Raw genomic sequence first — 16365 nt, forward strand, 5'->3', positions numbered from 1 at the left:
ACCAAATGCAGAAGTAATGCCTAAAATGTTAACCTGCAAGGAAATCCTATACCGAAGCCCAGAGTTACAAACCCAATTCACAAATTACACTTAAGCACGTTTAACACTTTTCTAAATGACAGAGTATGTAACCACCATGCTAGCAACATAAAAAAAATGTTTCGCATCATACTGCCTTGACCGCGAAGAAAGAGAACAAATGGGTACCTTTGCATCAAAGCATGCTCAAAATGCTGTTTAAAACTTTCTAAGCATTCTAAAATGTTACTCGTGGGACCTAAACTTTGATATCTTTATGTAGAAGTGAGACGTGTAAATCTTTTGCACTAACAATTCTTTTGGCAAAAACTAATTGCCTTCAGTCTAACCCACTACACAAGATTTGAATATTCTTGATATCTCAAGCTAAGTATAACCTTTTCAAAATGTGTTGTAAAAGAAGATGCAAAGGCACCAAAGAATAGCCCAACCACAACATAAAGTGCCCATATACTTTGAACTAGGAGCTAAGATATCAAAAGAAGAGGAATAACAAAAAAAAAAATCTTCAATGCCACAGCTTGTAAAGTTCAAGACAGGGGCCTACAAAAACCCTTGAGCTGAGCAGTCCCCTGTCAACCCTTTAGCTTCCAGAAATCTGACATCCTATTTTGGCTGGAGTCCCCTTCCTTTTGGCAGAAAACCCATTTAATTTTTTCCATGGCCAACACCACTTTAAGACTACATCATCATAGCAAAGCATTTCATGCCTTCGCATCCTTTGTTCTTCTAATGCTAATGCATAGGGCTGATGCAACGGAGTTCAGGGTTGGGAGCACTAATGAGTGGAAAGTGCCCACTGATCCCAATGCAATGCCATACAACAAATGGGCAGAAATGAATAGGTTCCAAATTGGAGACTCTCTATGTAAGTTGATAACTTTTAATAGGAATTGCATGCAAAGCTAGATTTTTCTCTAAAGCTCTGTTTCTTTCAACGTAAAATGGGCATAAAACAAATTTTACGCCTTTTTCCCTTTAAAAAATGGCCATACAATCTGTTTTACACCCATTTTAGCCCTAAAGAAAATGGAGCCCAAGTGTTCGAGTTTATGGTCAGTACATTTTAAAACTACCAGTTACTCCAACAGCTTTACTCCAAAAGCTTAAGCTGTTGTAGAAAGCGTTATTTATTCTTTTATAATTCCATGCCCGAAAACCACAGTAACTTGGCCTTTCCTCCTAACAAGTGGTTAAATTAATTTGTAAGATAGCTTGAATGAAAGATGGATGCTAGGTAGGACAAGATTCCATCCCATAGGTTGATCAATCAATAGAGGTAGGAATAAACCAATACTAACTAATTAGCCGATACAGGGAGCAAAGGCTCCCCCTCACATGTGGCCCCTCTTTTAAGGGTTGGCCTACACGTGGCACATGTAATCCCTCTTTTGAGTTTGGCCATTGCATTTGGATTTCGCTATCAAGGAGGTTTGAACCCAGACATTTGCTCTGACACCATGTAAAACTACCAGTTACTTCAAAAGCTTAAGCTATTGGAAAAGGCGTTATTTATTCTTTTATACTTTAACATGCATAGACTATACTTCATTATTTGGTGTATGGTTTGACATCAGCCGGTCATTCTGGATTGATTCTTGGGATGGAACACCCATTCAAGATAATAATTCTACTATCTTGGGGACCCTTTTGGAATGGATGGTGGATGATTGACTGATCTGATTCCATGTAAAAGTAATGACATTTGCTAATCTGAATACATTATAATTAGCCCCAATGAGTGTTTATATAGAACACTCAAAGGGACACACATAGAAAGAAATTACAATAATAATAGATAGTGATAAGAATAGAATTTCTAATGTAACCTAATTACTAATTCTAGCTTAATTGCGTAATCTGATACCCTAATGATCCAACGGTTAGATTTCACTAGATCTGATATATTCTAACAGATTATTTTCTCCTTGAAAATTACAACTCAAAATAGATTATTTTATACTCGAAAATTACAACTCAAAACTATTTTATGTTTGCAGTGTTTGTCTACCAACCAGACCAAGATTCAGTGCTATACGTAAACAAAGATGACTACAACAATTGCAACACAGAAGCACCCTTTTTATCTTTCAAAGATGGCAACACTTCATTCAAGTTCAACCATTCAGGTGCATACTACTTTATAAGTGGGGTGGGTGAAAATTGTAACAGAAATGAGAAGGTAGCTGTTGTAGTCATGGCAGACAGGAGCAACAAGTCATCAAGCTCAAACCCACCAAGCAATGCTTCTCCTCCTTCTCCTTCTGAACCTTCAGGCTCTCCTCCTGCAGAAACCACCCCATCAATGGCTCCTGTTGGAAAAGAATATCCTCCTCCTCCCCCTCCTCCAAGTGGAGCCTCTTCAATAGTGGTGAGTTTCATGGGTTCTTTTGGAGCTATTCTTGGATCATTTTTTCTCTTTGTTTTGTAATTTGATGGTATATAGCTTGGAGGTGAGGGTTGGCTGTTATGAGTCTGATAAATCGATATGGGTTATGTGGTCGTTATGAGATTTGTGTGAGAGGAGTTGGCATTTGTTTTTTCATTTTCACCTTGAGTTGCTCAAATAGCCAGGTTTCCAGGTGTGGCTTGATCTATGGTATTGGTTTGTAACACTTGAAATAAAGTTTGAGAAATCCATTTATTTCTTGGATTGCGTGGCTCTTAGCCATTTAGATAATGTAAAAAAATGAAATAAAAGAGAATTTTATTGTGTGAATCTAAGTCTTTCTCATTTATTTTTATTTTCATGGATAAAAATTTGATATTGTCATGAGCAATGAAATGCAAGTGAGTACCACTTTATTAAGAATTGTCTATTGGGCATTTAGATTGCAGAGATATTACTAACCAACAAAATCTGTAAATGGGTGATTTGAGCATGTTTTGTCCATTCGGTGCCACTTTTTTTTTCCGTGAAAAAGATTTTTTTACATGTTTTGTTAGTTTAGTTGGAAACCTAGAATATCTGACGTGGAATTAAAAAAAAAGGTGAAAATGAGCATTCCCTAGGGGTGCAACTCGGGTCAGGTTGGATCAGGTTGAGGTGAACCTTAGCCCGACCCAAAATAGCATTCCCTCATCCCTAACCCGAGCCTTGGGTTGAGGATGTTCAATCCTAACCCAACCCGCCTCTAAATCTCTCAACCCTAACCTAACCCATCTACCCCAAAATTGGGTCGGGTTGAGTCACGTTGGGTTCGGGTTCACCTACGGTCAAACCAAAAAAAAAACACAAGAAAAAAAAACATAACGCAAAGAAAGTCAAGATAAAATAAAAGGATGGAGGTCGGGTAAGTGTTGCCAAGGCCTCAACCCTAACCCAACCCAAAATTAAATCGGGTTGGCTTTTTCTCAACCTAACCCAACCCGAGGAAATGCCACCCAACTCGGGCAAAAATCGGGTTGGACGAGACCCAAGTTGCACCTCGAGCGTTCTCTTCATTTCCTTGAATCCTCTTTCCGTTTAGACCTGGCAAACGGGCGGGTTGGGTCGGGTTGCCTGCAGGTCACAGGGTGTGGGTTAAAAATGACCCGCATTCCTACGGGTCAGCAACTGGTGAGCCGCACCAAGTGCGGGTGGGTTGGGTCAACCCACGGGTTACCTGCTGTTTTTGGGCGGTGATAAATTTGCCCCCTTCTATGTATGAATTCACGCCCAAATTTTCAAAATCGACAGTACAGCCCACACCATAGGATGATAGGATGATCCAAACCGTCCATTTGATGGGCCACAACGTAAATAGGATGTGCCCCAAAAATCATTTCCATAGGATGATCTCAACCGTCCGATCTATAGAAGTTTCGATAATGTGAGTCCCTCTTTAGATCGATGGGTGTTACGTGCCTTTACGGGTCCCGCTTGGGGTGGAATAAATTACTTCGGTATTTTAGAAAATAAGATTAGATATTACCACATCTGATATATTCAGTAGTTAGGATATTTTAGGATGCTATATATTTAGTAGTTAGGATATATTATGATGGTAATTTAGATTAAGATAATCTTTATTTAGTTATTTCTCTTATTATCATATGATATTTCAAGATCTTTCTATGCTTATCTGTAAGTGCTTTATATAAGCATATGCTACTGTAATTAAAATGAATGAAGAAACTAGTTTGAGAAAGTGTGTCTTGTGCAGAAAGGAGGACCGATCCTTCCCTCGAAGTGGATCAAGAGGCCGATCTTCCCTCTAAGAATATCAATCACGTTACGAACCAATTCGGGTTCGTAACAATTGGTATCAGAGCGGTCGATCTTGCATCATGGCTACGTCTTTAGATTCGATGCGCGAAGATTTTCAGAAGATCAAAGCTCTTGTTGTGGAATTGATGGAGGTACATCAGCGGTTTGCAGAAGGCTTAAACAAAATCAGCGTGGTGTTTAGGAAGTCCTGCTTGATGAAAAAGAAATGGCGAAACAGAAAAATAAGAGAAAAGAATAAGAGCGAAAAAAATCAGATAGAAGAAAAGGCGAAAAGGCCATAAAAGAAAAGGCGTTGCCGAAGAGCCTATCGTTCTTCTCAAACTGTCCAAGGCCATCGAAATGATTCCCATCAACAATCATCTGTGCGTCAACAACCAAATCATTCCAAAATAACCAAACTAATGACCTTTGATGAACGGCTCCATGGGATCAGTTTGAAAATGGAGTTGCATCAACCATTGATGACGACGTACGAAATGGTGACCAATCTCAAGACGAAGAGAAGAAGAAAGGAAGAGAGAAAAAAGAAGATAAGAGAGATGGATTACGGAAAATCCTACTCAAGATCTCAATTTTTGCTATTTGGCCAATGCTTAATCTCCAACCTTAATGGCAAGGTTGATTTCAAGGGGGGTGGAATATTACGTGACTAGACCCGCTTGGGTGGAATAAATTACTTTGGCATTTTAGAAAATAAGATTATATCTTACCACATTTGATATATTTATTAGTTAGGATATTTTAGGATGCTATATATTTAGTAGTTAGGATATATTATGATGCTAATTTAGATTAAGATAATCTTTATTTAGTTATTTCTCTGTAAGTGTTTCATATAAGCACATGCTACTGTAATGGAAATGAATGAAGAAATTAACTAGTTTGACAAAGTGTGTCTTGTGCACAAAAGATGACTGATCCTTCCCTCGCAGTGGATCAAGAGGCCGATCTTCCCTCTAAGAAGATCAATCACATTACGAACCGATTCGGGCTCATAACAGAGGGTAAGAATCAACCTATGGTATCAAAGTATCAGCCAAGATTTTCAATGCAGTTATTAGAATCATTTCCATAGGATGATCCATACATGTTTAGCCCTTGAAAGAATGGAAGTTGAAACCCTAAAATCGGTTTTTTTTTCTCCTTTGCAGCTTTGGTGACTTTGCTTTCTTTTTTTCAGTTTTTTTATTTTCACCGACAGATAGAAAGCCCCCTTTTGGGGTTGTTTACTGCTTTATACTTTATAGTATATACTTAGGGTTTTTCCAATCCAATCTCAACCATTGGTTATTTTATAATTTTAATTCCATTTCTACTTTTCCAGCCACTTGATGACTTAAAAAAAAAAAAAAAAAAAGGAGGAAGAGGAGAAGAAGAAACGAATTGGGGGCACTCGCGGGTTGACCTGACCCCTGCTTTTGCGGGTTGGGTGACCAGCGGGTCATTTTTTACGGGTCACTCAAATTTGCAGGTGGGTCGGGTCGACCCGCGGGCACGGGTAGATTTGTCCAGGTCTATATTACCGTTGGTCAACAGGGAAAAAAGGTATTGCCTCGACTTTTTCTTGTTTTTATAGAAAGATCCTCTCTCTCCTATTCTGCGGCTTGCCCCATCGGAGTCTAAGCTCGACATCGCCTCTCGACGCCTCCAGGTACAGTCGCTACCTCTCTCTTGCACTCTGTTTTTTAGACTTCTTCTTCCTTTTTTTATCTGTTCCTCTGAAACCCTAAATAAAGATTGTTTTAGCCAAGCAACATTGTTAGGATTTTCGGTTGGGGTTTAGGGTTTTTCATTGGAGTTCGATTTTGGGGTTTAGGGTTCTGCAATGGAGTCCGATTTTGGGGTTTAGGGTTCTGCAATAGAACTCGATTTTGAGGTTTAGGGTTTTGCAATGTAGCATGAACTTGGGTTTACGGTTTTCCCTGGAATAAATCGAGAAATGGGTAAAAAGCAAGAAGATTAAATGGAGAAAGGGGTTTTTATTCTTTTGTACCGGTGAAGGGCTGAGGTACTGCAGACGAATGATGGACTGAATGGTAATAGCTAAATAAATAGTTTGTATGTAAAAAATTGTGTATCTGATAGTACAAAGGCTCTAAAACATGCCAATGTTGCTATGACAACTTGAAGGATCAAGAAATTGTCCCTGCTGAAAAAATAAAAACGAAATACAATCTCATCAATCTAAAGAAGACCCATTTAGATAACTTCATTGATTGATTATAAGAAAAGGAGGATAAAATCAAATGAAATTACCAGTCCCATCCCTTGTCTATTTGCTTGAAATCCACACCCTGTTTTAGTACCCTTTTGTTCCTTGTAATTTAGGATTTGTCTATTTGTTTGAAATCCACACCCCGTTTTAGAACCCATTTCACTGGTGGTAAGATATATTGCTTTTTACCCATTTGACTTGTTTTTAAATTGTATTTGTTACTCAGAATTGGAGTTGTTGTAATCTTGATTTATTTTCATGATTTGTTGTAATTTGTGATTATGGTGTGTTATTGGTTGCAACGATGCTTGTGTATATGTGTATGTTGAGTTTTTTGGGTGTGGATGTGCTTCTGTAGTACTTCTGTCATTTGGTATAGACTTGTTATACATGGCAATTGATGAGCTTATGTAACAATGTGCTTTTGTAAACTGGTATCTCCTCTTGGTCTTGGTATTACTCGTTAAGTTTTTCCCTATACTTGTGAATGTACCTATATAATACTTCTGTCATTTTGAGATCTACTTACCGTAGGAGATGAAGTAGATTGGCTCTTGCTCATCTATTTTAGCTTAACTTGGGCAGTATGTTTGGAATCCATGTTAATTTAAATTTTAGATTGTAAAACATTTGTTGGACCCACGTATTTTGGCCATATTTGTGGGGTTTATACTATGTGGTCCCCATTTTACATGTCTAGACTATCCCATTTTATGTTCCACATGATGGTTGGAATGTTTATGGTGAGTTTCTATGCAACTGAACACATCTTTCTATATTTTTTGTTTAGTTTCTATAAGGTTTCCAGGCAATCCATCTCACAGGTTTCACATCGTGTTTCTTTTCTTTTCCTCTCCGTTTTGCCACGTCAGTTTCCTTACCTTTAGACAAAAAACAAATGTGTGTCTTCATGTAATTTTCCTATTTCTGTGAGGTTATAGCTTTCAGGGCTCCATAATGTGGCCATCCCTTTGTTTCCTTCCCCCTAACACCCCCCCCCCCCCCCCCCTCATTTTTTGTTGGTACTCTGCTCGTTGAATCTACAAACTACAAAGAGCAGAGTACCTTCCTAAGAAGATGAAATTCCATTGATAATAAACAAATCGGCCTACTCTATGGTGGCTTCACTTTGGCCTTTTTTTCATGTAGCTATTTCCACGGGTCGCCTCTTCTGCGGTGGCCTACTCTATGGTAACTACACTCTGGCAGCTTTCCTCTCCACTGATGGAAGACGTTAGTCTAGACTATTTAAAACTGTCCCATATTTTGCCGTGTCCTATATAGTCTCATACCTAGGTAGACCCCCACTTAGGGCCATAATAGATTCTCTCTCTCTCAAGCGGACGTTGGATCTTTGTGTCGATCCTCCAACGTAGGCAAATGAACTCTCCTATCCACTACGAGCTCTTTCTCTACTTGCACATGTCGATCAATATACGATCTACTTTTAATCTTCTTCACCTGATCCTAAAACAATTTGATGAATTCACTTGTGTTTCATTGTACTTCTCTTTTCTCGATTTCAGCTCGCCTGGGATTCTTCTTATCTCTGCCGCAATTTGATTCTATGACAATTCCATGTGCCTTTAGTTGTTAATAAGCTTATATATTGATCCATAGGTTGTTGATGATTGAGGTGTGAAGGACTTTAGGTTTTATGGATCCGGTAATATGAAAAAATTGGGTGTGTTAGGCAACTGCGTTTTTTTAGGTTTTTCTACTAAAGCGTATTTAATTGGGTATTAGCTTTCTTATTCTTACTTGTGATTATGTGGAGGGACCCATGTTTTTACACGATGTTTTATATGATGTGTCCTCATGAAGTCTAGCATTTTTTCAGAATGTACACTGCGGCCCACTTCTTGGGATGATCCAAATCGTTCATTTGATGGATGGAAAGTACAGCGGGGCCCACTTCTTGGGATGATACAAACCGTTCATTTGATGGGCCACAACGTAAATAGGTCGTACCACTTAAATCATCTCCATGGCATGATCCTAACACTCCGATCTGTACCTGTTTCCATAGAGTGGGATGACTTCTTCAAAATGAGGATTGTCCATTGAGTTGGAGTTCTCCCAGGTTTTAGGGAAAGATCCAAATCTACCATGAGATGATCCTGGGCTGAGGTTTGCTCGGATAAAATCATGGTCCCATACCCCCACTCCTAGATAGTTCCCTCCTGCTATTGGACAAATTAAGTTGAACTCTGATGCTTCTATTAGGGGGAGCTCTACTAGAGCGGGATGACTTCTTCAAAATGAGGATGTAGATACAAAGTGAGCTTTCTCTTAGCTTATAGCTGACAAAGATGCTAACAAGGCTCAAGTACAAGCTTTACTTGCTGGAATTCGTAAAGTTGATCTTAGAAATCTCGGCAAGTTGATTGTAGAAGGTGACTCAAATAATATCATCAAGTGGATGAATCTTGGGGCTTATTATCTGTGGAGATTCATTGATGCAATAGATAGAAGAGATATTGGATCCTACTCAGGGTCACACTGTGAGGCTGACCAACTCACTCGCAATGGGATTGACATGCTAAATTTAGAGTTTGTTTTTTATTTTCTTCCTTGGGGTCATGTCAGTTTTGGTTTTTTTCTTTTTTGCCTTCATTTTTTACCTTCTTAGTCTACTGGGCTGTGCACTCTTTTAATAAATTATTGCCATTCAAAAGAAAAAAAGACCCAAGATTGCCCACACAACCAATAACGAGAGCAAATATTGATATACTTGAGAAAGCATGTCATGTTTGGGACAAATTCCATTTAGAGAGAAATTTTCCATGAGGCCCTTGACTGATTTGGTCGTCAGTCATGTTTTTTCTCCATTAATAAAACCTCTCATCAATAAAAAAGGGCCCTTGACTGATTTATAGTGATCCCAATGTAGACCAAACCAGTCATACAAGTTATCCCAAATATCCCAAGTCACTTTGCAATGTAGGAATAAGTGGTCGATGGATTCTTTCTCATCCAAGCAAATAATGCATTTGTTCGCCATATGAAACTTGTGCTTCTGGAGTCTATCCACCATATGTTCTTGAGCATGATCGTCCACGAAAAAGCTCGAATTCTGGTTGGTGTTGCAGCCAACAAAATTTTCCTCCATTGGAATGATGACAACTTTGTTGGGATGAGATATCCGTGGAGTGATTTGACGGCGAAGCGATCCGTCCAACCATGAAAGAAAAAACACCCTTCCAAAATATAGAGCAAGTTGACTAGAGTATCAAATTTATGGTTATTGAGGTTCCTATAGAAAACCCAACACCCAACATCCCTCCCCCTAGCCTCACCCACCCTCTCATAACAGTTGAAAATACAAGCATTTTATCTCGGAATCCTAAAGAGGCTCTAGAAGACTTGGGACCGTGGGCGCTTGCCACCCTCTTCTCATTCCCTATCCTAAATCTAGATATATGGGTGAGCGAATAGAAAATCTGACAACGAACGGACTTCCAAGCTCATAAGCCCTAACGTCTACCTAATCTACCAATATCCCACCCTTCCCTTTCCTCCCCTTATTTTCTTCCTATAACCATTTTCCTTTCCAAACTCCCACAACCATTTACCCAAGATAGCTTTATTTCTAGTCACCAAGTTTGTAATGCCCAGATCACACTCCTTTAGGAAGACGCACCACATCCCACTTCACTAAATGTTTTACCCTTTTCCCTTCTACTTTCCCTTCCTAAAGGAAATTGTGTTGAGCCTTTTTTATTCTTTTCTCTGTCCCCTCTGGAATTTTAAACAAAGACATGAAATAGGCTGGCAAGTTTGACAGTGCAGCCTTGACTATGGTGATGTGACCCCTAAGGAGAGAGTTATTTCTAACCACTTCACAATGCCACTTTTTTTCTCCATCCTCTCAATGATGAGGTTCCATAAGGATCCTAACGTGATGCCGAAGCCCGAAGGCTTCAGTTATGAAATCCATTAAGATTTTCCTTCATTTGTCAACCTTTTCTTGCAATTCTTTAATCTGATTTCCCTATTCTGAACTGTGATAATCCATTATTTCCCGGAGTGTTCCAAGTATTGATCTTAATCTCATTTCCCTCTACTTGTTGTGATACTCAATTCAGATCTCTTGTATAGTTTGAGCTGTATTCAGCATGTACATCGTTGAACTTATGAACTTTGAATGGGTGTAGCTAAACCCAGGAATGATGCAAAGAAATCTAATATAGATGTTCTCGAACAATTCCTTCAATAACCTTGTTAGCGATCATTTCCCTCTTGAAGAGCTTATTTAAGCAGTTTTTTTTTTTTTTAATTCTTCCTCCTTTTTTTCCATTGACCATTTCGGTCCTGGTTTGCTTTCTAATGAACTTCTCCATCATTCAGGGGGGAAAACCTTGTTTAGCCTCTTACCGTGTGCTGGATGTTTTGCATTTCATTGTAGTTCATTTTTTTCGAAAGATTACAAGTTTTATTAAAATGGCAATAACTGTATTAGAACAACAGGGTCTAGGCATCCTACTCATGTGAACAGCTACGCCACACCAAGAGAGAAAGCAACATCTATATGCATATCCCAGCCTGTTAAAGTCTTACACCTGATCCCTTCCCTCTGTTTTACCCCACCCCTTCTCAAACCAGGCCATAACTATGTCATTCACCTCAACATGCATCCCCAATTTACTGGACTGAAGCATTATGGAAGCAGGAAATTGGGTATGCACTATCTTACAGAAGAATGCTATTGAGCTGTATAGCCATCCTTTTCCTCGCATATGACAGCATAACGAGACCTCTCCGGATTAATTAGCGCAAAATGTCATATCTCAGATGGAATTTAACAGTTCTCAGGTAACTGGTACGAGTTCGAACGGCTAGTCCTTTCCTTATACTCCAATAGTTAGCCCCGCTGCAGTGAAAAGATGAGACTCCAATTACAGCGTACTACTAGCTCCCTTTCCGCTCCGTCTTTAGCTGAATTGTCAGCCCCTTCATTAGCAAATGTGTGCATGTGTTCAAACTTTGGTGCAATTGTTGCTACTAGGTCCCTAATTTCAGAGATGAGGTCCAGTAGCATCCACGGGCTTACCACTTTATTGCTTACCCAGGATATGACGTTTTTCGAGTCCCTTTCAATAAGTAGTTGACCAGATTAGTGTGCTGCAAACCATCTCAATCCCCATGAAAGGGCTCGCTCTTCCACTTCATTGGCATCACAAATACTTGCTGCACCTGGGAAAGAAGAAATCGCCTATTTGAGTTCCAGAAAAGGCCGTGACATGTTCAAGACCCGGATTTCCTTTTAAGCTCTGTCAAAGTTTAGCTTAATTTACCCAATTGGTGGTGGATTAAAGATGTGGTTGTTCCTTTCTTTCCAAAGATGCCAAATTATGACGTATTGTATCAATCTCCACATTGCCCGGCCTACATCTCCAAACGATCTGATGATTCTTCATTACATAAGCAAATTACACATATACTCGCCATTTGAACATTCCTCCTTTTGAGCCGGTCACACATGTATCTATCCTTCTCCATGCTACCATCCAAGCGAAAGCCGTCACTCTAGGTAGTGCCGCCGCTTTTCAAATCCTTATACACTGAGAGTCTTCCCTATTCAATGATGCCAACATGGAGAAGAATGAACAAACTGAAAAGAAACCGGACGTGTTTGGGATCTAAACTCTTCGGTTCTCAAGATCATGAGAACAATAACAAGAGTTAAGGCGGGTTAGAAGTATAGATAGGCTACTAATTCCACTACCCAAAATTTTGTCCCCTCCCCACTCCCCACTACAAACCTAACCAAGAGTCCATACTCGGACCTGGAGTTGCATATAGACTGCCATGCACCTGACCCTTTTCCTAAAGACGAGTCTCTACTCTCCCAGACCCCCAACCCCTCCCGTATTTATCCCCAATGATTTGATGCCACAATGAGGATTTCTCTTCCCCGAATCTCCACAGCCATTTACCCAGGAAAGCTTTGTTTATCATTTTTATGTTGTCGATACCTAGCCTACCATACTCCTTCAACCGACTTACTTTTCTCCAAATCATTAGATGTTTAAGCTCTCTCACTCTCTCCCCCTTCCCATAAAAAATCTCTTTGTAGCTTTTCTATTTTCTTTCTCATTTTGGCGGCACTTTATAGAGTGATAAGAAATATACCGGAAGGTTGTATAATGCCGCTTTGGCTAGAGTACTTCTGCCACCAAAAGACAAGTATCTTTTCTTCGTGCTGCTTGTGTCCGTTCTATCCTTTCAATTACCACCCCCATAGAGCAGCTTTATGCACCATTTGTTCCTTTTATGCATAACTTCAATATTCAACATCATTAAACTAATCACTACTACTAAGCTAAACTTACTACTTTACCAGCATAAAACTAATCGTTACTACTGAAGTGTAGCTATCACAGGAGTGATTCAAACAAATCTCTTATAGCAATTCCTTCAATAACCTTGGTAACGTTGCTAGCAATCATTTCCCTCTTAGAGTCGTGAAGAGCTTATATAGGCAGCCTTTTTTTTTTCTTCAGGTTCTTCCTCTTTTTTCTGTCCATTGACCATTTAAGTCCTGGTTTGCTTTTTTGCTTCTTAATAAACTTTTCCCTCATTCAGGGAAAAAACTTGTTTGGCCTCTTACTGCATGCTAAATGTTATGATCTGAGATTATGATTTGCTGCATATTATTGATATGGTACTTGGCTTTTATTTCTAGTATATAACAACTTGTGAAAACTAGCTGATACACTACATTATCTTGATTTGTCAAGCTTCTAATTGGTTGTACAATCAAATTGCATTCTAGCTGTTTACTCACACAAATTGCGCTGAGAACTACTATATTTCATTGCTATGTTTTTGTTTGGACTTCATTATGTTAGTTTAAAACTTGTGCTGATTGCTTGTATTTATTATGGATTCTCAACTTGCAATGTTGCTGCATTTTTTCCTGCAGGATTATAGAAAAATTCTGATTCTAATCCAAAAGCTACAAGTAGATTTTTTTTTTTTTTTTAGTAAAATTCAAAAACTGATGCCCCTCAACAAGACACCCCTCCCGCGCATCCTCCTCAACAATGTCTCCTGCATGCGAAATTCCCAGAATGTGCTCCGCAACGTCAATGTTTCTGTTCATGACGGAAGTGCACTGATGCTAACAGGCGCCAATGGCTCCGGCAAATCTACCTTCCTTCGCATGCTAGCTGGATTCTCTCGCCCCTCCGCAGGAGAAATACTTTGGAATGGTCATGACATCACTGACGCTGGCGTCTTCCAACAATACCGGCTCCAGCTCAATTGGCTTTCATTGAAAGATGCCATCAAGGACAAGCTCTCTGTGTTAGAGAATGTTGAGTGGTTTGAAATCTTGGAAGGGAAGCATGGGAAATCGGTGGGAGCTCTTGAGTTTATGGGGCTCGGACGCCTTGTGAAGGAGAAGGCAAGGAAACTCTCGATGGGGCAACGAAAGCGGCTTCAATTGGCTAGATTGCTAGCGATTGATCGGCCTATCTGGTTGCTTGATGAGCCATCGGTGGCATTGGATGCTGAGGGGGTCAGATTGTTGGAATATATAATCTCAGATCATAGGAAGAAGGGTGGGATTGTATTTGTTGCAACGCATTTACCGATTGAGATCGAGGACGCCATGTGTTTGAGGTTGCCGGAGAGGTTCCCAAGGAAGCTGAGCACAGTTGATCTGCTCTGATCTGCCTTGACTCAGAGGAGAATCCTTGTACTAAAGTGATTTTATTTTAACATTTTTATAGGCATTATTAATTTGTTATGCTTGCTTTTTAGTCATTTTCGTAAAGTTACCCCTGTTTCTGAAATGAAAGAACCTGGGGAAGCTACTTTTTTCAGGACTAGAAAAAACCTAGTTGCTGGAAACTATTTGCCAAGGTGGGCATACTACTGGGGCTGTTGTGTAGCATGTGTGTTTCCCAAATTTTCATTTTTAAAGAATCATTTTTAATAAACAACGATTGATTTAGTGTTCTGATTTGGATTACTGGCTTTATCTATGATGGGCATTTTGCATTTTGCATTTTGCAGCCCTCGGCGCTACATTTGGATTAAAAACTGCCACTAGAAGTGAGATAATCATGCTGGAATTACATAAACTAGATATTGGCTTCTCATCCTCTTAAGAGTTCATTAGATGGGTAGAAATTGCATGGCTTGCATATAGACACGGAGTTTAGAGTCTATGGCAAGCTTCTTTAAAATGCTTTCTTTAATCAAGCTGGAAGAAAGTAGAGAACTCATTTTCAACGTCAAATTTATTGTATGGGAGAAAGAGGGGATGATTGACTAGAAGTGTTTTCAGTATATCCTAATAAGAGATTGGGTCACTGATTCAACATAATTTATGCAATAAACATTCTCTAAAGTCGACAATCTTCCTATAGAGAAGCTGATTACAGTAATATTCTTTTCTTGCATTACTACCGAAAGAAAAAAGGATGGCTGGGGAAGGACCGAGATTCAAAATATAAGGAATATTAGGAATCTTCACAGCTATTGAAGTGGGTAGAATTAGTAGACTGAAAAGGGCAAAAGACTTAATTTAAAATTGCCTCGGACTTTCTAGAGACCATATAACTTCATCTTGAATTTCTCTTTAGGATCTGTTTCTAACATAAATTGGATGAAACATTTTTAAGCATTTTCCACTTAGAAATGGCTGTAAGATTTGTTTTCACCTATTTTTCGTCCAAAGAAACAGAGCCCTAGGAATAAAAATTTTAAGCATTTTCCACTAAAAAATGGACGTAAAATTTGTTTTCCCATATGCCGCCCTAGGAATAAAAATCTATTGGAATAGGGAAGAAAGAGTGATAAATTCATTGGAAGCATGCATAGACACTCCTTCCCTCATGATCATTGATAAAGAGTGTTAGTACCATAAGAGCTATAGATGTATTTTGTCATAGTGGTTTTTAATTGCTTTATTAAAACGGTTGGTAATGCCTGCTAGTAGGGTGGAGTCCCCTCACCAATTATTAGGCCAGAAGATGCTAAATGTTCTATTTCCAACATCAATTATCAGTGAACTTATTAAAGAAAAAGAAGGGCAATTAGAAGTAAAGAGATGGGTACACTCATTCAATGATCCAAAGTGTTCATATGGGAATCATTGTAGAGAACTCATGCCCTAAAATCTCCCATTTTGAATGATCATGTCCTTGTAATGTGTCCTGCATATTGATTATTAGGGAATGCCAATGGCAGGTGAACATCTCTAGTGATAGTGGGTTAATTATAGACGAAGATCTTTGAGACTTTGTTACATGTTGTAGATGAATAGTTTGAATCATTGTACTTTTGCCCGCCCTTAATTTTCTTTGGAGTACACCAACTTGTACTCCATTTGTAAATGTTAAACCTAGAATACAGCTTTTGCAAATAAGGCAGAGTAGGAGACAGCTTTTATAAAAAGCCTCTTTTACAAAAAGCCCTATTTTCAATTTTTTACTTGGGGACAGCCTCCTGTAGTGTATTTATGACTACTATTTTACATCCGAGGGGACTGTCCCAAGTAAAAAAGTTGGGGCGAATATATCAATTCCCCTCATAAAAGAGTGGCAACTGGGCAAGACCATTTCACTCAAAAGTATCCATAGACTTTTGAGTCAAAATTTGTTATTCTTACTTTGATAGAATGTCCTTCCTTTTGCTGTGGTCACGAATGAGTCCCGCCGATTGGGGGACTTTTCATGGAACAAAAACAAGGACTTTTTCATGTTCTACAAGAAAGGTTGAAATTTTTACGTTACATTTTGACCCCACCTTATCTATTTTTCTAAAGGACAGCAGAAAATCTTAAATGCTGCCTCTGCACTGACGTTTTACTTTCCACCCACCTGTCTATAGCAGGAAAATCTTAAATGCTGCCACTGTGCTGACGTTCTACTTTCTAGGCCACATC

The 16365-nt window shown here is 39.1% G+C and overlaps 2 protein-coding genes across 3 annotated transcripts; both read left to right on the top strand.

The window, feature by feature from the left end:
- The first annotated feature begins 607 nt into the window (after positions 1–607).
- LOC143882602 (early nodulin-like protein 9) lies at positions 608–2758 on the top strand. The gene is made up of 2 exons (XM_077386070.1): positions 608–907; positions 2040–2758. Exons 1-2 carry the CDS (start codon positions 700–702, stop codon positions 2468–2470), a joined length of 639 nt encoding a protein of 212 aa, XP_077242185.1. The 5' UTR covers positions 608–699; the 3' UTR covers positions 2471–2758.
- A 2857-nt stretch (positions 2759–5615) lies between these two features.
- ABCI1 (non-intrinsic ABC protein 10) lies at positions 5616–14434 on the top strand. 2 transcript variants are annotated; one of them, XM_077387420.1, is made up of 2 exons: positions 5616–5900; positions 13393–14434. In XM_077387420.1, exon 2 carries the CDS (start codon positions 13471–13473, stop codon positions 14140–14142), a length of 672 nt encoding a protein of 223 aa, XP_077243535.1. In that variant the 5' UTR covers positions 5616–5900; positions 13393–13470; the 3' UTR covers positions 14143–14434. The 2 variants fall into 2 exon arrangements, with proteins under 2 accessions (XP_077243535.1, XP_077243536.1); XM_077387421.1 differs by having other exon boundaries at positions 13455–14434.
- The last annotated feature ends 1931 nt before the right edge of the window (positions 14435–16365 follow it).

This window comes from Tasmannia lanceolata, unplaced genomic scaffold (assembly GCF_043159265.1).
Source record: "Tasmannia lanceolata isolate RefF3 unplaced genomic scaffold, GAP_Taslan_0.1 ptg000008l, whole genome shotgun sequence".
Lineage (NCBI taxonomy): Eukaryota > Viridiplantae > Streptophyta > Magnoliopsida > Canellales > Winteraceae > Tasmannia > Tasmannia lanceolata.

Coding starts and splice junctions, on each gene's coding strand:
- ABCI1 (XM_077387420.1), top strand. CDS start 13,471: ATGCCCCTCAACAAGACACCCCTCCCGCGCATCCTCCTCAACAATGTC.
- LOC143882602 (XM_077386070.1), top strand. CDS start 700: ATGGCCAACACCACTTTAAGACTACATCATCATAGCAAAGCATTTCAT. Junction 908..2,039: donor CCAAATTGGAGACTCTCTAT/GTAAGTTGATAA, acceptor TTATGTTTGCAG/TGTTTGTCTACCAACCAGAC.